The sequence below is a fragment of the Pestalotiopsis fici genome (assembly GCF_000516985.1).
Source record: "Pestalotiopsis fici W106-1 unplaced genomic scaffold PFICI_Scf_5, whole genome shotgun sequence".
Taxonomy (NCBI): domain Eukaryota; kingdom Fungi; phylum Ascomycota; class Sordariomycetes; order Amphisphaeriales; family Sporocadaceae; genus Pestalotiopsis; species Pestalotiopsis fici.
In genome coordinates, this window is record NW_006917095.1 from 382,653 (window position 1) to 409,687 (window position 27,035).

Genomic DNA, 27,035 nt, shown 5'->3' on the forward strand with positions numbered 1-27,035 from the left:
CGAATGTCGTTCTTCTGGACGTCGTCAGCAAATAATTCTTCGTCAAAGGACGTCGATCATGGGTTGGAGAGAGGAGGTAATGAAAAGGGAGACTGATATTCAAAATGCATATTGGACCAAAGGGGTCCCGGCGTTCACGGACAGGCACCAGGTTTTTGATGCCATCATCTGCATTATACAAAGCGTTTCATGGCATATACACTCCTTAGATACCCTGGGCAGCATAGCGGGCATAGAAAAACAGCATTTGGCATTATCGGGAAAGTCAAGCGACACACAATAGGAAATAGTAAATACGCTGTAATCATTCCAACAGCCACAAACGGATAGAAGGGAATAGACATTAATTGTCAACATACTAAAAACATTGATAATAAACCTTGTGTGTTTCGTGTGCAAGTCGACTGCCTCCCTAGGGAATTGGAGGGTTATTGAATCACCGGTAATGACATGGATTGAATTGTAACAGGAGAGCAAGTGGTAAGAGGTTCATGTACTTCCCGTTGCAGCGGGCATTACTGGGTTTTATGCGCTGTCCGCTAAACTCGCAAGTGAGAAGAGCAGGTAGGTGTAGATGTAGGATCTTTACTGAGCTCTGGTCGCATTGCATAGGAAGCTGCCGACGTGGACTCTGAGACAATGAGTGATCAGAGACATACACTGGCGCGTAGAGCCTAATTGAGATCCTCGGTGGGTAGGCAGGTATTTGTTGTTGTTGATGTTGTTGTTGTCTTATAACGCATAACAAATGCACGCACATGGGAGGAATGCGGACAAGTGCAAGAAATGCAACGATAAACACTAAACATGAAATATAAGCACTGCAGTGTGTCGCTACGATGAATCGAGTCGGGGCTATTGGGATGCAAATGCCCATCCAAGACATTAAATTCGCCTGTTCCTAGTTGCTGCTTGTAGAATGAAAAGGTCGTAAAAGGTGCACTGCCTATTCGCATGAACATCAAGAATGCATCAAACGCCATGTAGTGCATATTGAATGATGGAGAGAAGATATCAATGCGAAAAAGAGGAAAATCATCAACCACAAAATCACGAGGTCCAATGGCCGAGCGGTAAAGAAACAAGCTCTTGAGTGTAGTGGCCACCCAGGTGAAAACTGAGATTCTCTCCGATCTGACGAGAGGGTGTTTGGGAGGGGGCTTGGTTCGAATCAAATGAACCACCAGAGCCATCGATCTTTTTTGTCGTTTTCTCCCCCATTCCCCTCGTGGCCCTTTGTCTTCTTCATCTTTCGTGACACCGTTTGGACATGGTATTTTAGCAAAGATGAATAATTAGAGATGCATATATAATACCACTTCCGCTTTGGAGATGAAACGCGGTTTTGGTAGGTTTGGATTGGTTCTTGTATTTGTCTAGCCTGGTCCGATCTTGGGCATATCGTGATGCTCGCTGAGTTTCGATAGATAGGTATTGAGCTCCTCTACCCTCTCCTTGTGCGTCTTGAGCAATTCCGGCCTCGAACTCGAGGATTGCGCAAGTTCTAGCATCTGTATTGAGGGACATGCATCGTTAGTGACACGATTTCTCTCGTTTGCAGGAAGGTTGGAATGAACTGGGAAGTGTGTTTTTACGAACCTTTTTCCTCTTATATTCCTCGTGACGTTTTTGCGCCTCGGTCTTGTATTCTATCGGCTCATCGTGCTCGTCCTCCTCTTCCGGTCGTTCGTCATCCCGAGGGGACTTCTTCTTGCCGGCTGGTTTCTCCAGCTCCTTGCTGTCAGCCGGCTCGCCCGTCGAGAGAGCGTGCTCCAGTCCGGCGGCCTTGTCCTTCTTCTTCTTCTTGGACTTGGAGACCTTGCCTCCCTTTAGCTTGAGGGCGCCGCCTCCGCTAAACGCCGTGTAGTCGTCGGACGGCATCAATCGGACAGAGAAGAAATTGGGGAGCGCAAAAGACAGGTTGTCGTCCCCCCGCTTGCGCAGTTTCCCGGACTCCGGACAAGCACGTTGATAACAAGGTTTGGGCTGACGCGCTGATGTTGAAGCGGTCGATCGCGCTGAAAGGCAAGGCGGCGGACAGCGGGCTCAGCTTGAAGCCCCGCCGGGTCTCAGTGGGGAGCTACCTGGTTCCGTTGCAGCTTGGCACAATGCCGAACAGAACCCTGCTGACGCTCTTACTGCTAGGAAGTATTACATAGTAGAAGCATGTGTAGTAAAGAGAATATAATTACAAAGTAGACATTCGCGGAACCTTCCCGATACTGTATATAAAGGTGGATTCAATATTCTTTCCATCTATACTGATTTTTCGCGACAGCTCAGTCAGTGCCCATCCCGCACGCGTACCTAGGTAATCAATCGTACACGAGTTGTAAGAAATACCATGCAGTAGTGAGGCAGTACATGGTACCTTGTGAGCATAGAGCCCGCCGCTTGCTCTTGAACGTCCATCTGCATGCGCAGGATACCTTGAAGATATCTTCATGATGATACATCCCATAAGCTAGCGCTCACTTCATTGAATAACAATTTGTGTTACTTGGAATATACATAGCACATGTCATAATACTACACAGATTCATCTGTCAAACGCGTGGCCGACCTGAGTATGAACCTATACAAACGCGCTGGGGCCCGCTTTCAATTTAGCCGCACTTCACCGCCCGGGGATCCACCCGCACCTGGTATAAATTCTGTGTCGCAAATCTGCTGCTTCGCAGTCCCCTTCTGGATTTGCTCTTCAGATCAAAAAGTATTCACAACGCAGCCACGACCTTCACCTCGAACTTCTACAGTGATGTGTTGCCATTCTCTATAAGAGAAGTCGCGTTGGAGACCAATATCCTGGCTAGGAAGTTTTCCGTGCGTCCTTCGGGACAATGCGCGGTGAATGTCGAAATTTTCAGGAGACATTCCAATCAAATATTGCTTGAATTGTTTTTTAATGCCTAAGTAGCGTAGACGTGTAACTGAGCGTTGCTACCCTTCATCACTGAGAGCTGAGTGCGACTAATCTGTCGTCGTTCTCTCAAGGTGTGTGTGAGGCTGCCACCGACCATTACTTTTCTTATTCAGAATGCTATGCTCAAATGATCCATGGGCCGTCCACCCACGACGGCGCTGACGATGAGTGCTTGCCATCAAGCATCCCATGAGCTGCCGTGCTGTCACTTCATGTGTGCAAGGCAAATTGTGGCTGCACGTTGCAGAAAAATCGTTGCTACCCGCAAGGGAGCAGACTGGGCAACAGCAAAACGGCATGCAAAGTCTCAGCCACCTCTCTGCTACTGCAAACGGTTGCGGCCTGGGCAGTCATCTCAGACTCTCATCTCAGCGCCATATTTTCGAACCAGTGTACGCTGCCCAGTTAAGTGGTAGTCTCTTGGTAGTGGAATGCGCAGTAATCCCGTGCCATTCTTCGTGGGCATGGTCACCAAGCATGTTGATATCCAATGATTTTGAGACAGCAATGTTGACGCGCTTCCGCAGGAACGGTCTCATGGCCGCCTTCGTTATAAGAGTCGTCCCCAACGACCGCTGTTTCCGTCAAAAAGAATCTTCTCCAGCATCAACAGCTTGGTCTCGACGGATCTCTAATACTCAGTCGCTCGTTTCTACTTGCCACATTGGCTCTGACGCTCTTTTTGCAAAATATCCTAGACACTCGTTTCTGAATTGATCTCGTCGACTTACCTCGTCACTATAGTCAAAGATGTCTACCACCATCATCAACGGTACTGCCACATCGGCCTTTTGGTCATGTGTTCCCACCACGTCTACTGCCATCCAGACAGTATGGACCACTACATATGTGACTGAGCTGGTTGCCGCCTGCCCAACCAGCATGTGGACGGCCACCTACACCATCGAGGAAACCTGCACCGGCAACCCGGCCAACTACCTGCCTCCGCCCATTCCTGCTGGCTTTGTCGTTACCACTGTTACGTGCGACTCTTGCGGACCCTCCTCCGAGATTGTCATTACCTGCCCTGGCGCCCAGCCGACTGGCGTGCCTCCCACTGTTGTCATCCAGGGCAACGGTGTTACTGCTGATATCACTCCCACTGTCACTGTTACTGCGGCTGCACCAGGTGGAGGCAATGGCGGTGCTGGTGGTGCCAACCCAACGGGCGCTCCTGGCGGCAAGGGCAACGGTTCTGGCGCAAACGGATCTGGCTCGGGTCCCAACGGCTCTGGTGCAAACGGCGGTGGCAACGGAGCAGGCTCCAACCCTGGATCTTCTGGCTCAGGCTCAGGCTCTGGATCCTCCAACCCACAAGGCTCGGATATGGGTGACATGGGATCGGGCAACACTGGCTCCGGCTCCGGCTCTGGTACAGGATCTTCTGGTCCCATGGGCATGAGCGGTGCAAACGCTGCTGGAAACGGTACCAGCAGCAGCGGCAGCAATGGCACCTCGAGCAGCATGCCAATTCCGGTCACTGCCGGCGCCGCATCCTTCAGGAGTGTCCTTGCTGCTTCTGGCCTGGCAGTGATCGCCATTGTGCCACTTCTTGCCTTGTAATCGGGGACTGGAAACTAATATCGAATAAGGGTGATGGAGGGGATTTGGTTAAAAAACAGAAGAAGAACAAGGAGGTAGGGATGTCTCGAATGGTCGGCCATTTGGGCTCCCGTGGTTGGCCTTCTCGCATATGTTTAATGATTTGATGTATCTGCTCTTTACTTATTATTTTTTTTCTCATCGCCTGCTCCGTCTCGCATTCCGGACCACATGGATAATCATAGAATAAGAGAGTTGGGTATTCGTTCGGCCTAGGGTGGGTACTTACTATTGTATTTTTGTCTTGGGCAGAGTCTTCCAGCATACAATTGACATTATTGCAAACCATGTCCTTTTGAAAATGACTACCTTATGTCATTATACCTGTCATTTCATTGATGCAAGTGTGTGACATTGATCTCCAATCTTGCCTAGGAGACAGGCAGATATTCATTGGTATGTCTCAGCCTAGAGGCAGGCCTATGCATACTATTAGGAATTGGAAGATTTATCCTTTCAATGGGGGTTGTCTTTTTCTAATCAATGGCAACATTGCTTTGGATACAGGTCTTGGTGATTGACACAATGCGAGACAGTGGTTGTATACTGCCACCATAGACTTCATGCTTTAAACACACCTGACACCAAGTATATAAGGCAGGCCATGGAGATTGTATAATGAATTGTACATTGCTTTGTTACAGCGTGGAGATCTATCCCCATTTTGATGCTTTATAATATGATACAGTATATCGGCCGACCCGCAACAGAGACTATCCTCATCCATTGTCGGCACACAAGTTTGATCATATGAACACAGATCCTCCAGTTTTGACAGAGCGCAGACACATGCCAAAGGCCGACAGAAACAAACCCATAAGTTTGGGCGACTAGTCCTTTCGGCGTCCCCTGTAACGAGGCACTCCACGAACTCTGTGGGTATACTTCCACAAGCTCTTGTACTTGGGCTTTTGTCGCTTGACTTCCCAACCACGGGCTTTCCTCTCTCCCTTCATCGAGTACACACGCTTGTGCTTGAACTCAATGTCAGCACCAGGAATGCCATGGCGCTCCATGACTCCCGCTGTACCCTCATCCCAGACGGTACGGAAGATGTTGAAGCCCACGGGGTTCAGACCGAACTTGTCACGGTAGCTCTTCAAGCTGAATCCATCACGGCCGCTGTACAGCTCCTTGAGCTTGGCAAGGTCTAGCTTCTCGCCTGGCTTCTGCTCGAGCACGAATACGGACAGACGGTGGTAGGGAGCACCCTTTTGCGAGAATGCAGGCAGCCATGGTACTACCAGCTCTGTCTCTTTGTTGACTAGACCGAGAGGCAGAGACTGAGTATTGGGAGAGATGGGGATGTTTGCCGCAAGATAGTGGCAGCGACGTTCGAAGCTGTCCGTCTCGGCGTTGGGGACATCCGAGTCCATGACGACGACAGAGACTAGCCGCTCGCCAGAGTTGAAGACCTGCACCTTCAAGCGAGGAGGAGTCTCTGTCACTCTGCTGTCCAGAATCTCGCCAGGCTCAACCTTGTTCCTGCGGAAGAACATTTGCACGTCGACCGTCGGCTCGAACTTGGGGAGAACATCCGGCACAATGTTCAAGGTCTCTATTCTTTGCTTAATGAGACGGAAGGGATATCCACGCCACTTCTTCTCGGCTAGGTGACGGTAGACGGGTTTGTCGAAATCGCCTAACTCTCGTGTAAGTCCTCTGGTCCTCGATTATGGATATTGGTCAGGCGCATGACTTACCAAGACCATCTTCAAACTTGCGCTTGACAATTGGATCGTTGATATCGACCAAAACTTTGAGTTCCTCGACATAGTCTCGTAAACTGGCCAAGCGCCTGTTCTTCTTCGTCTCTCCTCCAGGCAGCTTGTCCGCTGGTGTCTCTTCTAGCCTTTTCATGGATGCCAGTGTCGACTGGAGCGCCTCGAGCTTCTCTTGGCGGTCCTCCTGAAGGATCTTGCGAGCTTCTTGGAAGCATTGGTACGGCAGCAGCTCGAAGGGAATATTTGGCGAAGTCTTGATGGCGGCTCGGCGACGTCTTGAACCAATTGGCGGCAGGCCCTGCTTTACTAGCTTCCTCTCTCCCCAATAGCTCGTAACAGTATCTCTGGCATCTTGCGATGCTGCTTGAGAGTCGGCCGACTTTGCGATTGTGCTGCTCGGAGTGGGTATCGGCTCAGATGCCGGCGGTGCGGTCGTAGTCGTGGTGGTCACCTCATCTTTCCTGGCTGTACTCTGGGTAAAAGTGCGGCTCAGGGCAAATGAAGAAGACTGAAAGGCCGGCGCCTGACGCAATGACCGGGTTATTGGTCCTGCGACCCTCTGGCAACTCGACATGGCTCCGTACAATCGTGCATTCGAGCTCTAAAGCTTTGTCCAGACGTCCGAGTTCGAACTTTTTTGAAGCTCGACCTAACAAGCGCGACATCGAGCAGGGGGCCAGACGGACCCACCTTGCCTTGGCTCTTTCTTTGCGGCCCGCCCGCAGCTGCCAATCGCAAGTTCGATAATTTTCTGGACGGGAACCTTGAGCTATTGCAAGTGTTGATTGGAGCTTGACGGCATCAATCAATACCGTCCATCACGTTTCATCATGGCTTCAAAGGGTGTCCGAGGTCTAGGTGAGGCCTTCAGAGCTCTCAGCCTCACATCTCAATCATGTAGAGAAGCCGGTCTGGTATGACAATTCCCTCTGCAGTGCTCAATGCGCTTTTGCTAATACCTATCCATTTCCAGCACCGAGTCCCAGCACTCACCAGGTCAATGGCCACTGAGGCGACTCTTCCACAAACGACTGCATCAGTAGACACGAGTTCAAATATTTACCAGTCTCAACCGACTGTTCCGTTGACGATTTTCTCGTTTCCTTCGTATGAACCCCAACGCCTCGAAGCCTGGTCCTCGAAGCACCTCAACCTGCCATTGCGCCGGGACATTCTTCACTTGGCCGTGGTATACGAGGGTGACAACACGCGACAAGGAACCGCTTCATCCAAGACACGATGGGAAGTCCGTGGTTCCGGACGCAAGCTCTATGCGCAAAAGGGTCTCGGCCGGGCGCGAGTCGGCGACGGTCAGTCTCCCCTGAGGAGAGGTGGTGGAAAGACGTTTGGTCCCAAGCCTCGCGATTTCGGCACCAAGCTCAACAAGAAGGTCTACGATCTTGCATGGAGGACGGCCCTCTCCTACCGATACCGCCGAGGCGAACTGGTCGTGTGCCAGGATGGAATGGAGCTCCCGCTACCCGCCGAATTCGAGGAGCTTGTCCTGAACCACCAGATCAGAGACGAGGAGTTGCTCGATGGCTTCAAGGCGCGCTGGGCAAGACAGGTGCTGGATAGCAATGAGTGGGGAAAACAGCATGGAAGAAGCACAATCATTACCGGCTCGTGGCGGGATAACTTGTTTGAGGCAATGGATCTCGTACCAGGATACGGCCGTGCGCTCGATGTCGACGATGTCGACGTTAAAGACCTACTTGAAACAGGCAGGCTCGTTGTTGAGAGAAGTGCGCTCAAGGAGATGATTGAGAGGCATCAAAGTGATCTGGTGTCGAGTGTCTTTATGAACGGCGCAGTGGTGGGCTCGAAAGGACCCGAGAGCGGAAAGATTATCGTCGAGTAGACCGAGCGCGTCAAAAGGCGTGTCATGTATTATATACGATCTACTGTAAATCAAAATGTACAATTGGCCAGCGAATAGTCCCATCTCTACATGTCAACTCGTAGTAGTGGAGACACCGGATGTGGAGTTGTATGCTTCTTTACTGTTTTGTAACTCCACGTTTGGCACGATATGTCTCGTGATTTTGTTTTGTGTTTATTTATCTCGGGCCACAGCGTAATTGACCTGCCATGACGAGTATCTGCATAAGTAGTCATTATTTCATTTCACTGCGAAAGGATTCTTTCGCCTTATTCTCCAACGGCCACCGTCATCTCGTTGCATCGTGACCGAGAGCCCCCCAAAGCCTTCCAAAACCGTCCTCATGAGCTCATCCTCGTAATCTTGCTCCCTCACTGTCCTCTGAATTGTACCACGAGATTGTCTACTGCTTCCACAAGATTGACTGCCGGCCAACGTGCCGCAGAGTTCGGGGATGGATCTCCGTTTTCGCGGAGATTGATTTTGCGTAGGTCTGCCCATGATGGGTGTCGATTTGGACCTTGACCGCGGAAGTTGATTTGACAAAGAAGAAGAGATAGAAGAAGGAGGCGGCAGCTGAGACGATCTAGTGAACCTCTGAGCTTGGATTCCTGACCGCCGCGATGATTGCTGCTGCTGCTGCTTTTGAGTGGATGAGGATGACGACGAGAAGGCGCGTTGGGAGCCCGCCGGCCAGAGCAAGTCCACGAAGCCCAGCGTGTAGCCGGGAGGGTTCAACGAACGCGCATCGTCTCGTCAGTTGTCGAAGACAAACATTTCTCTATACTGCTGCGTGGCGTCTACCACTGATTGCACAACGTTGTAGTCTGTATGCCTATTTAGCCGGGTATACAGTATAGATTATAGAGATATGTGAAATCAACATACCGACATTGTCGCCGAGATCCTTGGACGTCAGAACCTTGATGGAGAGATCTGTGTTCACTTTGCCAATAATCTGGCAGGCATTGCCGGGAGTAAGATGCTCTTGCTATCAGCCAGTCAGCATTGATAATCCCAGCCCTTTTTCGAGAAATGCTATGACATACAGCGGTTAGGTTGATGGAGATCTGGCCGTCAGCATCGATCAAGGCCTCTGTGCCGCGGACTTGAATCACTTTGCCTACGATCATGACATTCTTGTTGATGTATGATTCGATGTAGCGGCCAGAGACGCGAGGGGTCGAAATGGGCTCCATTTTGACGATACGACAACCAACTTGATCGAGGGAGCTAATTCAAGGTTGATTTTTCTCCGAGTTGAAATCAAATCAGGAGGTTTGAATATGCTATGATCAATTGCACAGTACTTCTTGACAAGTAAAGAAAGATTCGATGCCTGGTACTAGGCAAGTTTAGGTGGGGCAAACGCGTCCAGACCGAGGTGCGGGTGGGAGACGCGACTCGACTCACGTGTCCGTCACTAATGGAGGACGCAGGGGCCCTAGCAATTAAAGTGCCTAAAATGGACACTGGCATTGAGTTTCAACTGTTCCACTGGCTGCCAACGGTTTCGGCTTCAACGTAATTTGTGTCTTTGTTTTCTATGAATGATCCAGGTAAGCCTCTCTGGAACTCCTCTCGAATGCTGTCGGAGTACATTGTCATGATTTTTTGTTCTTTTCCACGGGCAACCGACAACCAACCGTCTTGGGTATCGGTCACATTTTCACTTGCTCAACTTTGCGCAACTATGGCTGGCAGTGGGGGAATATCCCCAACGACGTTCACAATGGCATCGATCGCACTGAAATGGGTCCTTTTACGAGACCGAAATTTACCCAAGCTAATGTAGGCCGAGACTGCGACTGCGTTATGTCTAAGCATGTTGGGCCATGAAGCACCAACATCGAGAGCCCCAACTCATGGAGTGGAGCTGAGGATCCCCAGAGTCAAGACTCGCTTGACGGGAATGTCGTGGAGTTGAGCTCCATGACTACGAACCTATATCGTATGTACACTGCCAAGCTTCCAAATTTAGGAACTCCAGGCCAGTTTGGACGTGACAATCTCATGTAGGCTCGACCGTGCCACACGAAACGCTCCATCGTCATAGGACTTCGATGTTGGCGTCCTTGTGTTCTGATGTCACCGCCCAGGAGTGCCCCGGCGACTCCCATCATCAGCGGCGTGGTCGAGACGATAACACATGTTCGGCCAAGGTGCCATTGTTTCTGCCGACGGATATTGCCGGCATGTCGGCTCGGAATGCCTGGTTGGCGTTTCGCATACCGAGAGTGTCACGAAACAGCAACGTTGTGCCGCTAACAAGTTGAGGATGCGAGCCTTCACCGTGCTCTTCCATGCAACAGATTTTTTATCGTCTAAACAAGTGTTTGATGAAGTCATGCCCTTGCACTGATTTCAAATGTAAATCTGTTCTGTGTAGCTGTCAGTCGGTTTCGTGGGATCAGGCACGATCCCTAGCCTCGGACTGGAGGCTTAGAACTCTAATCCGCATCCTTCGCGAGTCCGCATGCAACGTACAACTTGCCGCATTCAACCATTGGACCCAATAGCCGCAGCGTCTAATCCCCTGTTAAGTCTATCTCGGTAGGCCCAGTGGATTCCACCAGAAGGATCAACTTGCAGGATAGGATCATTGCCCTGACGATCCAAACGCCAAGAAATACCGATTCCTGTCTGAGCTCCGCCGCTCTACTGCTTATGCATTCTGGAGTGCAGCATCTCTAATAATCGGAGCCTTGAGCATCACTGTCCTTTCAACTGTATCGGTTCCAAGCTAACAAAGTGTAAATCGCCAAACACGTGCTACGATCTGACAGGCAGGAATATTAGAAGTTGAATACCTATGACCCCCAGCTCCTAAGGAGATGACATGGAGCATTTGCTTACACTGGATTATTCATCAAAATTTCCTGCAATAGCTGCAATTTGTCTGACAGTTCCTAGGAGTTGAGCGACTTGGGGGCAATGCTGCGGAGGTCTTTGTCGATCAGTGCAGGGCCGCCAATCGTATATCATACCGCGTTCCTTGTCGCTTAACGGATGGAATGGGTTGTTTCATTGCTTCGCGCATGAACCATCGACAATCCTACCTGACAGTTCGCACGAGGCATGTCTCTTTACTTGTGAGTAGCCGAGAAAGGCCTGATATTGCCAGGTTGGCCCGCTGCTCGCATCTGCCTGGCATAGATCGAGGCTGTATCTGGTTGTCGTCGTTCTTGGGGCCTGTCGACGTGCATCTCCAGTTGCGTCTCGGCACAGGGATACAAGTACATACCTCGATTTCGTGGACGTCGATCGTACAAGGAGGTATGCTGAGTGACACTTGGGGTTTTCTAACAATACACTTTGACGGACTCCGCGGGCGTCAGATCGAACCACCCATAATCTATCGGCCCCATGCTGGCTTGATGCCAAATCTGCCTTGTTGGTCAACATCCTGAACATGTCTTCGAGGTCCCATAACAACTGCTTGTATCAATCTCACCATCTATTGGGCTTCGTTAGCTAGTCAACCTATTCAAGCATGCGATGTCAATGCCGTTTGTTCTTCGGCATATGCATTGGAAGCTATACCTTGTTCATCCCAAGAAGAAACTTCCTGTGCAGCTGCGCACATGGGCATGCCGCCTTTTAGAAGTCCTTTGAGAGTTGAGGTGGTCAGATTCATAAGCCGGCAAGTGGTCTAGGCTCTCTGTTCTAGTATTGTGCCGTTAGGCAAAGAGGCATGATAATGCGATGATCCTCCAACAGCCGTGATGCAGAATTAGATCGAAAGATCGAGACTCGCCGCATGTCCTACCGACATACTCTATTACTGCAAATGGTAACATCTCCCGCCAGATGAGCTTTCAAATCCTTGATTTCCTCTCTTACATCATTACCAATATTGAAAATCTCATTCCATTTATACATAGCGAGCACGTTATAGACGCCCAGACCATATCCCGCTCTCTATTATCTCATTTACCACGCAGCATTGCCATATGCACGTCATATTTCTCTACTCTTCTCGTCACCTTTATCAAACATCACTTATCGTCAAATTAAGAAAGGGATCTCCTATCATAGCATCAATCATTTTCAACCACCAACAGTGACCGGACCCACAGCTACGACAGCTCAGCGGCATTAAACGACCAGGTCACTGGGAAAATCAATACCTGAGCACCAACGCAAGTCTGGACACAGACGCTGAATGACCAAGGTCCCATCGGGCGACCACAGCAGTACCTTCTTGCCCGATTTCATATTTCGCATGGGTTAAAAAACGTTGAACTGTCATACTCAACCTCGTTATTCGGTGCCAGAGATCGACATTTATAAAGATATTAAGATTAACATATCAAGATAAAATTCTAGAACCGACCCAGAAGAAAACGTTCCATCTTTGGCTTGCAACAAACGACATAACTCCTCGGGAATTAGTGGCAGCCTTACCTGTTGGCTGTATTGGGATCAGAGAAATACTGTGCCTCATTCCTGCGAGAGGATCCAAACATCGCTCGATAGGTAGTCGGGCTAATCCAGTCCCAACAAGCTTCGATTCAATAGTGCGCTCCTCCTGGCCTATTCGGTGTCAAGCGCTTGCAACAAACAATCAGATCATTAAACTGGTCAGAGATCATGTTTTCAATACTTGATTAACCCAAATTCTAGAGCCTTGATCAGATAATCCTGACTTCCAATTAAAGACTGAGGAGGTTTAGCGCAACTTCTGTTGTGCTTGGCCGCAGAGTGTTCTGTGCCGTTCACCGAACAGACGTCAGACGCCCGGGTCGGGCGAGGATCAGCCTATTATTGTTTTCCGGAACCCAAAAAAATATACTGCCACCGTCCTGTTCTTGTTTGCGCGCATCTATCCTGGTCACTTTCATCCTCACGGCGCGTCAGTACATTGGAAGGATGGACGGCGATGCGCATTTTTACAGTTATGATCCGCAAGCACAAGATGGTCGAGGTTATCAAGCCTTTGATGGAGAGGCCGGTGCTTCGCAGCAAATATATCATTCAGGATTTGCGGCGCTCTCATTCCCCGAGGCTGTACCATCACAGCCTGTGCACATGCCAATCGGGCTGATGCAGCCACCGTTGACACGGTCATCTTTACCAGCGAGAGCGTCCGTTCAGTCCGATCTTGATATATATGGATCGGCACCACCCAATCACCAGCGCCAGAGACGGCTGTCACCGGCGCCTAGTCTTGATCGTTTGAAACTCGAATCCCCAGAGCTTACCAGCGGTCCGTCCAGTACACCAGAGTCAAGGCTATCTGGACAGAGCATTACTCCAAATATTACACCACCGGATCTCGCGGCTTATCCCATTCAACCATCGAAACCCTCAGAGGCAGTGTTTCCACCGCCAGCGCCGTTACTACCCAGGCGAAGGCGGCCTCGGAAACCTCGTCCAAAACCAGAGCTGAGCGTAGAGGAGGAGACGGCCAAGAGGGAGAAGTTTTTGGAAAGAAACAGAGTGGCTGCAGGGAAATGCCGAGAAAAGAGGAAAACATGGATGACTGACTTGGAGGATACCAAGCTCGAGCTCGAAGATCGCAACACCCGACTCAGAACAGAGCACAGCGCACTATTGATGGAGTTCAACCAGATGCGGGCCGCCTTGATGGCGCATGCCAACTGCGGCGATGTCAGAATCAACAAATGGGTCGAGAATGAAGCGAAGCGTTTTGTCCTGGGTGCTGGAGAGCAATATGACTCGATGCTCGCTACTTATGGTATATCGACTGGGCCGCAGATAAGGAATGACAGTACATCGACAATGTCCGAGTACACGACGGCCGTGATACAGGACATGGAGAATGCTTCACGCCAACGTACTATACCTGTGACTCATGGTATGAGTCCGACACAATCAGCATCTATTTCGATGCCACGAGCCATGCCCGACACTTCGATCTTGTTCCGGGATCCTGCGACACATGACCCCGGTAGACGCCCGATGATCTTGAACGAGCCAGTCTACATGGTCTCACCGACAACCAGGATAGAAAATAACGCAAGCCTTGGAAATTATCTTGAGAATGTGCCTCGTCCATATCCGGCATGTTGAGAGTTCCCGATGGAATGAATGTGTCTTTATGAAACGGTCTTGCAAATAGCTGGGAGGTATCCTATCAAGCCGGACTTGGGAAAGGTGGAAAATGGTTTGGTTTTGACTTTGGCGTTGATTGGACCGGTCACAGTGCACAACATCTCTTGGATACCCAGCGTGATTTCGAGGCTCCGGGCGTTATGCGAACCTGGGCGAATTGAATTCTGATTGAATAATTTGTTCCGTTGTCATGTTCGTGAAAATCATCTATACCGTTAAAAGTTTCCGTGAATGGAAAGGGAAGGAGAGTTCAGCTGAGTTGAACCGTTGGCCGCAGGTAAGATAAAGATTGGTATACTTGCTACGAGTCGTCGCCCTCAAGGTGGACAAGTCAAAGTGGAGCGAGCGACTGATCCTCGACACTGCCAACGCATAGTACTGACGTTTGTACACAGTATACTATAGACACCTGGAACTTCCCGCTCCTATGGACCTACCGAGCATTGAATACAATCCGATAGGTCGGTCATTGAGTCCCAGTCGATGAGGCGGATGGCGGTACGTTACCCGCGAGGAGCATCGTGCATCGTATTCGTACCACGAGTGAGAAAACCCCACAACCAAATTTGACAGCCGAGGTACATTATCTGATCGATTCCCTGTTTCATCAGATAAAAAGCCTTGGCGGAAGATCATTATTTGATTGATCTGGTTCGATGACCGTGCAAATTGACGATGCTGCGGTACCGTCTGTGCAGGTCCAAGGCCAAAAGTCTTACTCGCGCGGGTGATGTACTGCATATAATTGACAAAAGGCAGGGATATGATGACAACATCGTAAACTGCCAGAATAGGAAAGCTACGAGAGAGTATCGCCTAATTATTTCCAACCAAAGTGGACATAGTCCATAGCTGTGATAGATTAACCTTAAATGTATGAACGGATATATATTCTACGTCTGCTGGTCTGATGATCAGGAACCCCCTTATAGGTAAGAAGCTAGATGCTCGCCCGAGTTCGTTCGAGCATGACTACACCATAACGTAAGCTCTCCTCCTGGTTGGATAATTTGTCGCTTCATGTCCACTGGAATCGATGCTTGGCAGTATTGACTGGTGGAAAGATTCAGTAACGTAACATGGGATTTCCATTCATGTTTTCACTCATGACTATCGTTGCCCCGCCAGTGGTAGTGTCGTTGTCGTGAGTTTTGCTGCGAACTGTGGGCACGAAGTGATATCACATGGTAGAATGAATGCCTGTTGAAAGGACTGCTCTACTTGCGTACTCGGGGAGGTATTGGAGTGCCTTGGTTGACCCATGCATAGAGTTCCACCAATGACACTGGTATACCATGATATTTTGTACAAGCAAAATCGAATATATATATGTGGCCTGTCAATTCTGGTTGCATTGGCTCTCCTTCTGCCACAATCACAATCAACTCAGTACTCGACAGTCTCACAAAATGAACTTCTACCTAGCCTTTGTCACTCTCCTCGCTGCTGGCCATGCGGCCACTGTACCCCAGCAGCTCGAAGCTCGCGAACCCAGCATCCCTGCCTGCTGTGCAGTAAGTATGAGCCCAGTTTCCAAGTCCTACAGTCGCTCATGATTATAGTTGGACTGCTACAACGACCCGCGATGCGGCTAGGGTTGCTAGCCACCATGTGCAACCTCGCCATCGAGCTTGTTTAGTTGAGCGCGACTCCTTTTGATCAACATTACCAACGTACTTTGGCACGGAGGACAATATTTGGATATGTTCAAGGTCGCCGGAACGGTTACCACTCTGTCGTGGCCCTCGTTTGACAACTTATGCTAGTCAGGATAGCTTCATATAGGAGGACGTTCATCTTTGATCTTTATGCTCCGTGATTTTCACCTAGTATTGCGAATCGAAAGACAATGATATAGTGACTATTGTTGTAATTGCAACACACAAAATTTCTTGAAGCTTATTAGTATTCTCATTTGGTGTCTTTATTAGATGAGATTATTATAAGTATATGAAGGAAACTTGTAGTCGCTGTAGTGTCTTTTATTTATGGTACATCTGACTCTCTTTCTTGGAGTCTAGGGTCCTCCTTTGCTTGATTAAGTACCCTGAAAAACAAATATCGCTTGGTAAATTCATGCACGGCCAATGATGTGTCCTTACTAGGGTATCGATACAATCACCCCATTACTCTCCGGTTAGTTTCCCTCGTCATATGACGATTGAGTGTATTTTCTTTTCCTTTTTCTTTTGTCTCCTCTTTCTTCCTCCTGGTTCTTTACACAGCGCTATTACCTCTATAAGCCATGGCCTGTGTAGTGCCGCCCTTGGCCTCCCAGTCGGGAGACTGTGGATGCGAAGTGACGTCCTCGCTAGTGACGTGGTACATTGTATGGACAACCACATCGTTTCCGCCGGGCTTGAGGTTGGCATTGGCGTGGTGCTCCACGGTAGCATTCTTGCCAATGATGAACTCCTCGCTGCCGCCAAAGCTGTCCTTGCGCCGGCTGTGCCCGCTGACGCTGCCCGTCATTTCGTAGGGGCCGTGGCCTGTCGCCAGCGTGGCGTGGGTGCGGCCGCCCGTCTTGGTGCCTGCGCCCGAGGAGTACGCTAGCTCGCCCGTCGTCCAGAATTTGCGGCTCGCCATGGGCCGCAGGATCGGAATGTTGACCGTGATGATACCGACAATGGTCTCGCGCACGCCCCATCGGTTTACGTTGAGGGCGGACGGGTGGGCGCCCAGGGTCAGGACCACACGGATAATGGCGGCGGTGATGACGAATAAACCTGAGCACAGAAGCAGGCCAATAACGATCTTTCTGTAAGTGAGAGTTGTGTCAGTCAGCAGCTTAAGCGCATGGAGGTTTAGCCACAACGAATAGGTAGGACTCACTTCTTGAGGGGCACCTGGAGTGTCCACAGGAGAGGCAAAGGGATACAAAGGATGGCAGCGTCCGTGCTGTAAGTTGTCAGCAGTATTCAAAAGTTGGCTTGAATTATAAATGGCCTTACATGACGTTGAGCACGACCGCCACGAGGAAATTCTGCATCTTGAAGGTGCACTTCAATCCCGGATCGGGCACGACCCTATCATGCATTAGTATTCGCGTTGGCCCATATGGTGTTCTATATTGGGCTCCACTCACTGCCAGTTTTTCGAAGTCGGAAAGCAGCCAAAAGTGATCTGCCATGTCTTAGTACTTGCCACGAGTTTTATCTTGATGTTTTACTTACTGTCAAGAAGACGGCAACATATGATGCAACACTAACATATGAGATCCATTTGACTAGGCGGTGTTGCCAAAGGCCAGTGGTCATGCGATGAAAGAAGCACAACATGGTTCCCTTCAAGGCCCAGATGAGAGCCGTATATGAATACCAGGCGACAAGTTCGACTTTGGATCCAAACTCATACGAAGCTATATCCTCGGCAGAGAGTGCTGCAATAGAAGTATGAGAACGATAAAGTCGTGATACATGATCGATTGGTTACATACTCTGTGTAGTTTGCAGCACTGAGGCTTCGACATTCGTACCGGCGTAGTCTGGAAGAGGACAATTAGTAAAACATGGAAGAGAATAGTCAGCTCTGATATCACTTACACACTACATGTACCGTCGCCGCGTCCAAGGTATAGAATATTAACACGAGGAGAGCGAAGAAATCGTCGCCTCTCATGCCCATAAACCCAACCGTCTTGACTCGCACGAAGAAGCGCAGAGTGAGCAGCAGGCAGCCCACTCCGTAAAGGCCCCATACCTCTGCAAGAAACTATAGAGAGACATGATGTTAGTGACTATCATTTTTTTTGTCCTCCCATCGGACTCGGGCCGCAATAGTGTCTCCGAATGTCTTTGATTCGTCTTTCTTGTATGTCTCTGAAAGTCTCGGGAGCGGTAGAGAGTGGGGGAATGCGTGGAAATTCTCCGTACCGAATCATCGACTTCTCCGATCGGCATCTTGGGCGATTCGGTTAAGCGTCACGTTGTCTTTTTTCCGTGCCTTTTTAAACGAGTGGAAGCTGCGGTTCGTTGGTATACCAGCAGACTATCGAGGACAAGCAATTGAATGGCCTGATGATCGAACGATTTCGACGCTGGGGCAAGCCGTGAAGATATCTATTGTCCGGCGTATAACACCTCCAGCCCCGTGTGAAGGGAGGAGAACGCTAGGCAAAAGGCGAGACTCTCTCCCATACACCCTACTCCTACACTATTCTCTCAATGTGCCTGACAGCTATCTCTCAGGTACGTGGCGCCCTGGTTTGACAGATGCCAATGGTGCATGAAGACCATGATTCCTTGAGGTTTGGCGCGGCGCCGGGTTGTCGCGTAGCCAAACCTTGTTATGTGGAAAGTGTCTGGGTCTCCACGGCCCGGGTAGGGCAGCCAGCTTTGAGTTTGGACCACGACGTGCCTTACCAGGAGGAGACACTGAAGGCAGTCTCGCGTGCTTGTTGGGTAATCATGGGCCTGGGGATGGCTCCCGTAGTGGTGGGAGATCTGGAACAAAGAATCAGGCCATGAGGCTTGAGGACTAGACGTATAGTGTATCTACTGGACTAAGCCGGTCTGGATAACTACAGGCAGACTTAGGAAGCCATGCCATTGACTATATGATCTGGGTCTTTTCGGTAGCTGCCGTGATAGGAGCGTGCGGCCGCAGCAAATCTCGCACAATCCCCCCTTCTGATTCTCGAATGGGAGTCAGCAACCCCAGAACATCTGTCAGGCTGTACGGCGACTCCAGATCGCATCGTCGACTCGTTGAGCACTAGATTCCTCCAGTATGCCCTCGTTATCAGCGCTATACTGGGTAGTAGGGCTAGCTACATGCACTCAAAGTCCACGCCAGCCAACCATAGGTATTTGATCCTTCAGCTCACCTCGACTCGCGCGAGCGCTTTGGTGCTTTGGCCGTTAGCAAGCCACGCTTGGGCTGATTTGGTACTGGTGCCGATTGTTACGCGCGCAAATTGGTGCTCAGATGCTGGCTCATTTCTTGGGGGATCATGGGCTGGGTTCATGGGCTCGAAATTGGATTCGTTGTATCTGGATCCCACATACTGCCTCGTCTCGTCTGCAACCTTGAACTCTCGGATAGTCATGATTGTGAAGCGAAATTCCAAGCAAAACCCTCCTGACTCGAGGGCTCCCACACAAAACTTTGAACTCACTGCTGAGTAACAGACTGCGCTATTCTAGCGTGACCCAAGCAGTTGGAACTACACAAGCAACAAAGTGTGGCACATGGGATTTTGGCTTTTCCATTGCAGAAGCTCAACTGCATGAACCAGACCAAAGAGTCGTGCTTTGTAACTCAGGGGAAATTTCCTTTCTACGAGGTTTGATAGTGCCGCATGCTAGACATCAAGAAAGAAAGTTTTGCACCGTTCCGAACGTGCAACAACAATGCTTATCAGGGTTATAAGCTTTGCCCATCTATTATTGGGAGCGTTTCAAGGCTTGTCTTCTGCAGATCAGTTACAAGATTGACAAAACTCTCCAATGTCCGAGCGTTAGCTGCCGGTTTGCCGCAGGTAATGCTGCTTGCTGCTTGGAGACTCTCGGGAGAGTCTCCCGGATATCGCCAGAGTCGGGGGACTCGAGCCCACTCGAGGACCAGCACTCTGATGGCACCGTAACGACGCGGAGTAGACTTCCGGGGGGCGCTATATTCTGTAAGCGTGAATATCTAGCCCTGCTGGGCGGCAGGTTGACAGGATCTGCTCATTTGGGTCTACACTGATATTCAGCTAGCATCGTTAGATATATCCACTTTACCGAGATGAGGTAAGATCTCTTTTCTGGGGAAAGCAGGTTTAAGAGATCAGTAATCCTATACGATCTGCTTTGCCTTTCGTTCTTTTTCATATCATCTCCTGAGCCTTCTAATATACTAAATCTGTCCTTACAGTAGCTTACAGCCACACATTGATATATTGGCCGAGAGCATATTCGGTCTGAGAACCGTGATAAACCTAACTCAGTTGCTTTGACATCTTTGACATTCGTGGTTTAGGGGCTTTCCAAGTAATTTGAGGATTTCGTACTTTGACCAGCATGAATTGACTGCTGATCAACATGTTGAGGCAAACAAGTATTGGAAATGCTTGTTTCGAAGCCCTTCAAGCCGTCCTGCCCAAGTCAGAACTGTTTAGATGATACCAATACTGAAATTGGCAAGTGAGAATTTAGCTTTCGAAATTCACCCGCCAGCTTTCAAAAGAAAACCCCTGTCCGGACTCCTGATCGGTGGGCGCCGAAGCTACTTGACAGCCTGCAGCCTATCGGGGGCTTGTGAATGAACCAGAGGCGTTGTGCTCAGATCGTTCGATCGCCGTAGAACAGGGGAAGTGAGCGCCATCGGTCAGGAACAACCTTTTCTTGCTTGATCTTGTTCAGGGTACCGCGTTTTTGGCTTCGGCATGCTGGGGTGACACTGGCCTCCTAAGACCATCGATCCTTGAGGGCGGTCCGGTGCCGGCGGGCAGGAAAGTAGTCCATTTGGTATAAGTGCCGAAATACGTGGTTCAAAGAGTCACGATTAGCATATGCTACGCTTGTCTTATTGAAGGAATAACTGTGCAGGTCTAATCCACCAAGGAAGTAGTTTTATTACAGTCTGAAACTGTTATGTAACAGACATACTTGAGAGAGATGGAGCCAATAGTCTTTCCCGTGGTTCAACGCCGTATTTTTGTCTTTGTGTATTGGGATTTTGAGCTTGAAAGAAGTGGAATATGTAATCATGTATCAAGGTGGCTTATGGTACGTGAAGTGCTTTATCTATCTCATTGCCATTCAGGTACATCAAATGCCAGTGAAGTCCTCGACTCGGAGTTCCAGGACGAAAGATCCCATGTTTGTGGTTGTTCGTACGATACCAACCTGAGCGAGGTAATTAGGAGTGCTTGTGCTTAGCTGAATTCTAGTTTGACTCTATATAATCGTCATATCTATCTATAATATAAGTTCTTGAGATGGTGTCTAGTGCTGGCACTCAAGCAATCTTGGAGATTGTCAGTTCCCCCTTTTCCCCTCCATCTATCTCTAGAAATCCACCAGACTCTAGCTTCTTTTTCCACTTTGTGCTCTCATATCTGGCTAGAATTAAAGTCATACGCAAAAGCAGCTGATCACTGGAAACATGCTCGCCATCGGCACTCAGGGGTGTGAATGTCCAACGTCCAAATGCCCAGTTCAGAATATATCGATTTGGGGGATGCGGCGGTGTGGGTAGCGACTCATCGTCTCCCGAGTTTCTTACAGTAGATGAAGCCGTCAGAACTGATTTTATCCTGTACACTTCGTCTTTTGGAGCCGCTTTCAAAAGTGCCATCAACTTGTTCGAGTCCACGGCAGCTCCCTTGGGCCCTTGCAGAGTCACTGACAATACCTCTACCTCTGTCTGGTGGTCGTGTTTGTGGTCACCATGAGCATGGTCGTCGTGTCCGCTCTTGACCAGCCCGCTTTCATCCTCGAGCGCTTGAGCAAGTCCACCATCGACGCCAAAGATGACGTCGGCAGGCACACGGCCCTTGTCGCTCTTGACCCAGGCAATGTCAACCTCGAGATCGCCGACCCGGTCGAGACACTCGTCGAACCTCCTCTCGTCGCAGACTTCCCACTTGTTGAAAACAACCAGATCCGTGTACCGCGCCTGGATGCGCGCCGTGTAACTCGTGTCCTCGTAGCCTTTCCAATTCTCGACATCAATAACGCTCACGACGCCATCGAGGACGTATTTGTCCGTTTCCCTCGCCAGGCGATTCACCTCCATAGCCAGTGTTGCCGGAAAAGCCGAGCCGGAGGTCTCGATGACGACGCGGTCGGGGGACTGGGTTTCGCATAGTTCGGACAGGGCGGGAGCCAGTTGACCGACGAGGTTGCAGCAGATGCAGCCATTGAGTAGTTCCTGTACGCCCGAAATGGCCGAGCTGGAGGCTAGTTGTGAGTCGATTGCGAGATCGCCGAATTCATTCTTGAGAAGCGCGAGCTTGTATGATGGGTTGGTGGCGCGCAGTTGGGGGAGGAGGTTGAGGATCAGCGTCGTCTTGCCGCTGCCGAGGAAGCCCGTGATGATGGTGATCGGGATCGGAGCCATGATCGCGAGCGACTGAGACTGGGGACAGATAGATAGCGAAAGGATGCGAGGCGACGGTCTGTGATAGAGTTTACGCACGATTCGATCTCGTTTTGGGTCAACGTCAACGGCCGTCAATGAATTGAAAAGTTGCGACGAAAAGTAAAAAAAGCCGCGGAAAGGTTAATGCATGGTAAGGCTTATCGAGCTGATGGAGGGGCTTCAGGGACAAGAGACAGCGGGCAGAGGGAAAATACCTTATCTTAGCGTCGTTTTTAATGCCCGACACCAATCATGTTCCCCAGCCAAGGCCCAGAACCACGCTGACGGGTTTCGGCACGAGAGTGACGTAGTTTGCGTTACTTCAGATCTGGTTCGCCTTGCCCTTGGCGGAAAAAAGGTTGATCTACTTATTGACCCTGTTAAGATCGTCTTGTTTCTGGGATTTGTATCTAGAAAGCTTCTTTTTGAAAATCTCACACAAACTCCAACCCGTGTCTCAATTCTCTGGCTGCCCACCAAAGTATTCGTGATCGATTTGCAGCGTAATAAACCAGCAATGGCTTCGGAGCAAGAGCAACAACTGAACAACCCCCCTTCATTCAAAGAGCAGCTCGACCACAAGGCCCGTGTCGCTCGTGACCCCAACTATGGCAAGGAAGAGGTGCAACCTACAATTTTAGAAAAAGGTAATGTTGCAATTTTTCTGATTAACGCATCATCAACTGACATGAGGCCCTGTAGTTGCCGATTATATCCCGGCTGCAGGCAAGATTCTCGGGATTGAGAAGAAGGAAGAGGACGCCCAGAAGGCACCGGAACCCATCCCAGGCCCCCCGGAGCGGCCGCATCATGATATTCCCATTGAAGAATTCTTGAAGGATCAGCACAGAAGCAAGAAGGGCGAGAATGGAGAGCTGATCCAGAAATAGATTGGCATTCACGTGGCGGACAAGCCTTGATAACGAATCAAATCGTTGTTAGATCTGCTTTCCGACTGTCTTTTCATACTACTTACTATGCGATAACCTCTTCGTTACGACTAATTATAGAAGACTACGTACACAAATTCGGTAATAGTTGTCTAGCAGGCGTCTCTTGAGACATGTTTTCTGCCCTGTTTTCCATCAGTGAAGTTTTAATCCTATACCTTGCTCCACGCTTCATCTCGACACTGGATATGAAGGGCTGACGAATTGGTTACCTACTTTGCGTAATCATACCCAATTGTAGTTGCAGACAAATAGTGAGTTCGAATTCTACTATGCATCCCTGCAGCTGCGGGACCTTTTGGGTCTGTTCCGGCCGTTAGGGTCTTGCTGCCTAGTCTGATCCCTGGCTCGCTGTGGAGATTTCTATACGTTATCAAGCCCAGACTCATTGATGCAACATTACAAGAAACAAAAACACCATCGAGTATCGCAATATTATCGGATTCTGCCTGGCCGAGTATTCGATCCAACCCCACTGGTGTCTAGTACTCATCCGAATTATTGAACCCCCGTTCTTGCAAAGTGGGGTTAATGGCAAAGCTGCCTATAAACATACCGCCTTTTTCTATTTCCCATCCCTCTATATAAATCCCAGATGCAAGAGAAAATGAAGCATTGAGCAGCAACTACGAGAAGCAAAAAGACAAGATGGACCGAGAAGGATCGAAATTCCCGCAGGAATTATGGCTCGAAATCTGCAATCTCCTAGAGAGTGAATACATCAACACTGATGCCAAGGACGACGGCGCTCAAGGCATTGTAAGTGGACTGTCCAGTCTGAGCCGAGCATGTCGCGGCCTTCTTCAAATCCTCCAGCCGGTACTCTACAAGACACCAGTGCTCATTGGCGTCCGGTCGTTGGAGCTCTTTTTCCGAACGATCGTGGAGCAAGAAAATCTCGCCTCGTTGGTGCAGACAGTTCGATGGTACGAAGGAGAAGAAAGCGAGGTAGATCGGCTGATTGAGGAGGAAAACCTCCAGTACCGGTCATACCGTATGGACGAAGATGAAACGGAAAATGAAAAATGTTTCGACTGGGGTAGTGAATTCAAGGACAAGTACAATGCCAAGCTGCATCTACTAAGATTCGACCTGTACGAAAATACCACCCGAGGATCCATTGAATATATGCACCAGTATCCTCAAATATTACCACTTTTTCTTCCGAACCTCCAAGCTTTGGACTACCGACACGATCCGCGGACACACGGCTTCTCGGTTCTTTCGATTTACGAGTACCGCAGTCAGCAGGCATTACCGGGCCTAAGGCATCTCAATGTCCGCGCAGGGCCCAGGGATAACTTCAACTTGGGTAGTTATGCGACAATTTTCCGTCTGTCGCGAGACACTCTCGAGCACCTGCATTTCGAGTGGCCGTTCAATGTCAACGAAGTTGGGACATGGCCGCCAGAGCCCGAATTTCATCACCTCAAGACGCTCAGCGTTCATCAAGGTTGCCTAGGTACTGATTCCTTTCGGGATCTCTTGTTCCACTCTCCAAGCCTCGAGGAATTTGTGTACCGCTCTGCCCGTGAGAAGGGCGACGATGTCGAGGTTACCGCAATTGATGAAGGTGACGAGGAGCAACTGACGTGGACTTCCGTACATGAGGCCCTCTCACTAGTTCGCGATACGCTGCGGGTGTTGGAGCTCGACCTGCACGCAAGATTCTACAAAGGACGACTAGAATCTAGCGCTACTTTTACCGATTTCAAACAACTGCATAGCGTCACTTTGAGCCAAGATATGCTCTCAGAGGGAAGCGATATACACAGCGAGGGATCGCAGCTTTTGGTGGAAATTCTTCCCAAGACCTTGAAGCACTTTGGGCTCACCCGCATCACACACGATTGTCCCGATTCTTCCCGTTGCATTCTAGGCTTGGCAGAAGCTGTTTGCGACGGAAAGTTTCCAGATCTAGAGACAATTCGACTAGACATGAGTCAGCTCATGGAAGGGCAAACTGATGAGTATCAAGGTATGAAGGAAATGTTTGGATCAAGAGGCGTACGAGTAATATGAGATCCTTCTTTAATGTTCTATGGACCGACCATCAAGTGACTCATTCACTATGAAGCCGCGATTTCCCAATCAAACTTTTTACCACGAAGACTGGAATTTATATGGATCTTGTGGATATCATACTAGACAATTTAGACATATCTTTTAATTTATTGATTTTAATTTGAGCTATGTGACTCTCTAGACAATTGATTGAATTGAGTTTCTACCATCAGCTTGCATGTGGCGTTTTAAGCAGCTCTTCTCAAAGTTCATACTTCTCAATCTGGACTGTGCTATTGTCCTCTAATGCGTCCTTGATTGCCTGGCACACGACCAAGGCTGCCAGACCAGCCTGAGCAGTGCAACTAGGGGCCTCCTCACCACGAATGACTCTGACAAAGTGGTCCACCTGCAGCTCAAAGGGCACGCCGTCGGGCACGCTGGACTGCTCGCGTACAATTTCAGAGTGCCACGACTTTTGCGTACCCTTGTATGACCATATCGTCATGTCGGGCACGCTCAGCGAGGCTTCGGTGCCAAAGACACGATAAAAGTTTTCGCCCGTCTTGGGAATCAGCGGGTTCTCTCCCGTGCCGGCCTCAAAGTTCCACGGCGAAGGCGTATTGTCACAAATGAAGAAACTTCCCACCGCCCCGGACTTGAACCGCAGCGTGATGGCGGCCCCTTCCTCGGCCGCGTAGCCTCTCTGCGAAATGGTCTTTTCGGCGTGGACGGACGTGATGGGACCCAGCAGGTAGTGCAGCAGATCCACCTCGTGGACCATGTTGATGAGGACGACGCCGCCCGTGCTGCCCTGCCGCCAGTCGGTCGGGGCCTCGAAGTAGTCACTGGGCTTGTGCAGCGCCCAGATGCCATTGATGCCGATAACCCGCCCCAGGGAACCCGACGACACGACCTCCTTGGCCGCAACCATGTAGGGGTTGAACCGCCGGTGATGGCCCACCAGTGTCTTGGCCGGGACGGTGCCGGCGAGTTGGACCAGCTCCTTGCCGCTCGCTATGTCGGTGCTCACGGGCTTTTCCACCAAGACATGGACATTTGCGGCCAAGAGTTCCTTGGTTATCGACACATGCGTGTGGTTTGGCGTGCAAATTATGGCCGCATCGGGTTTGGCACTCGATTGAAGCATGTCTGCTACGGTAGAGTAAAAGGGTACCCCGAATTTGGCGGCGATTTCACTACCCTTGGGAGTAACGTCGACTATGGCCGCGACTTGGGCGCCTGCGCTTTTGGCCACGGCCTCGGCATGGCGTGGACCAATGAGTCCTGCACCAATAATGGCTATTTGAGTCTTTGTCATGATGAATAAATTGTCTTCAAATTGAATATGAACTTGTGCTTTTCAGATCAGCAATCTGGATTTGTTGGAATATCGACGCAAGCCTCCACGGTTTATACGCCCATTTCCCCAATATTTCGCTAATAACTTCAGCCAGAATGCATTGCCGATGCGCAGGTGAGCGCTAAGCTAATAGCCATTATTAGGCCGTTGCCCACTATAGTCGTCACACATCATCTCATTGGTCAACAGGTGTTTAAGTATACTAGGTCAGATATGGATCCTTGAGCTGACTGAATAGGTATTTATTTCATTTATTGTGTCTAGCCAATCCTATAGTGCCGTAACTCTTTGCCGTGGCACCTCACAATTTTGCTTAGTATAATAACTTGATCGGTTTTGGTTCACGGTTTATTTCCTGTAATTTGACATCTGACGTATTTATTATATTTTGTAATTAACGATTATATATGCTGCGCCATTGGTCTAAAATATGGATATTACT

The 27,035-nt window shown here is 49.7% G+C and overlaps 11 protein-coding genes across 11 annotated transcripts; 5 read left to right on the forward strand and 6 right to left on the reverse strand.

The window, feature by feature from the left end:
- Positions 1-1,376: 1,376 nt before the first annotated feature.
- On the reverse strand, positions 1,377-1,881 carry PFICI_07435 (uncharacterized protein; the record flags this gene model as incomplete). Its single annotated transcript, XM_007836016.1, has 2 exons — positions 1,377-1,511; positions 1,600-1,881. The coding sequence occupies 2 exons, from the start codon at positions 1,879-1,881 to the stop codon at positions 1,377-1,379; spliced, it is 417 nt and encodes a 138-aa protein (XP_007834207.1).
- A 1,792-nt stretch (positions 1,882-3,673) lies between these two features.
- On the forward strand, positions 3,674-4,486 carry PFICI_07436 (uncharacterized protein; the record flags this gene model as incomplete). The annotated part of the gene is made up of 1 exon (XM_007836017.1): positions 3,674-4,486. One exon carries the CDS (start codon positions 3,674-3,676, stop codon positions 4,484-4,486), a length of 813 nt encoding a protein of 270 aa, XP_007834208.1.
- Positions 4,487-5,355: 869 nt separating this feature from the next.
- Positions 5,356-6,823, reverse strand: PFICI_07437 (uncharacterized protein; the record flags this gene model as incomplete). The annotated part of the gene is made up of 2 exons (XM_007836018.1): positions 5,356-6,167; positions 6,229-6,823. 2 exons carry the CDS (start codon positions 6,821-6,823, stop codon positions 5,356-5,358), a joined length of 1,407 nt encoding a protein of 468 aa, XP_007834209.1.
- A 256-nt stretch (positions 6,824-7,079) lies between these two features.
- Positions 7,080-8,110, forward strand: PFICI_07438 (uncharacterized protein; the record flags this gene model as incomplete). The annotated part of the gene is made up of 2 exons (XM_007836019.1): positions 7,080-7,163; positions 7,223-8,110. 2 exons carry the CDS (start codon positions 7,080-7,082, stop codon positions 8,108-8,110), a joined length of 972 nt encoding a protein of 323 aa, XP_007834210.1.
- A 777-nt stretch (positions 8,111-8,887) lies between these two features.
- On the reverse strand, positions 8,888-9,330 carry PFICI_07439 (uncharacterized protein; the record flags this gene model as incomplete). The annotated part of the gene is made up of 3 exons (XM_007836020.1): positions 8,888-8,958; positions 9,020-9,122; positions 9,181-9,330. 3 exons carry the CDS (start codon positions 9,328-9,330, stop codon positions 8,888-8,890), a joined length of 324 nt encoding a protein of 107 aa, XP_007834211.1.
- A 3,673-nt stretch (positions 9,331-13,003) lies between these two features.
- PFICI_07440 (uncharacterized protein) lies at positions 13,004-14,167 on the forward strand (the record flags this gene model as incomplete). The annotated part of the gene is made up of 1 exon (XM_007836021.1): positions 13,004-14,167. One exon carries the CDS (start codon positions 13,004-13,006, stop codon positions 14,165-14,167), a length of 1,164 nt encoding a protein of 387 aa, XP_007834212.1.
- A 2,259-nt stretch (positions 14,168-16,426) lies between these two features.
- PFICI_07441 (uncharacterized protein) lies at positions 16,427-18,108 on the reverse strand (the record flags this gene model as incomplete). The annotated part of the gene is made up of 8 exons (XM_007836022.1): positions 16,427-16,967; positions 17,042-17,107; positions 17,161-17,235; positions 17,295-17,332; positions 17,383-17,588; positions 17,646-17,693; positions 17,752-17,920; positions 18,082-18,108. 8 exons carry the CDS (start codon positions 18,106-18,108, stop codon positions 16,427-16,429), a joined length of 1,170 nt encoding a protein of 389 aa, XP_007834213.1.
- A 3,043-nt stretch (positions 18,109-21,151) lies between these two features.
- On the reverse strand, positions 21,152-22,255 carry PFICI_07442 (uncharacterized protein; the record flags this gene model as incomplete). Its single annotated transcript, XM_007836023.1, has 1 exon — positions 21,152-22,255. One exon carries the CDS (start codon positions 22,253-22,255, stop codon positions 21,152-21,154), a length of 1,104 nt encoding a protein of 367 aa, XP_007834214.1.
- A 538-nt stretch (positions 22,256-22,793) lies between these two features.
- On the forward strand, positions 22,794-23,166 carry PFICI_07443 (uncharacterized protein; the record flags this gene model as incomplete). The annotated part of the gene is made up of 2 exons (XM_007836024.1): positions 22,794-22,923; positions 22,979-23,166. 2 exons carry the CDS (start codon positions 22,794-22,796, stop codon positions 23,164-23,166), a joined length of 318 nt encoding a protein of 105 aa, XP_007834215.1.
- A 708-nt stretch (positions 23,167-23,874) lies between these two features.
- Positions 23,875-25,248, forward strand: PFICI_07444 (uncharacterized protein; the record flags this gene model as incomplete). The annotated part of the gene is made up of 1 exon (XM_007836025.1): positions 23,875-25,248. One exon carries the CDS (start codon positions 23,875-23,877, stop codon positions 25,246-25,248), a length of 1,374 nt encoding a protein of 457 aa, XP_007834216.1.
- Positions 25,249-25,492: 244 nt separating this feature from the next.
- On the reverse strand, positions 25,493-26,551 carry PFICI_07445 (uncharacterized protein; the record flags this gene model as incomplete). Its single annotated transcript, XM_007836026.1, has 1 exon — positions 25,493-26,551. The coding sequence occupies one exon, from the start codon at positions 26,549-26,551 to the stop codon at positions 25,493-25,495; it is 1,059 nt and encodes a 352-aa protein (XP_007834217.1).
- Positions 26,552-27,035: the final 484 nt, after the last annotated feature.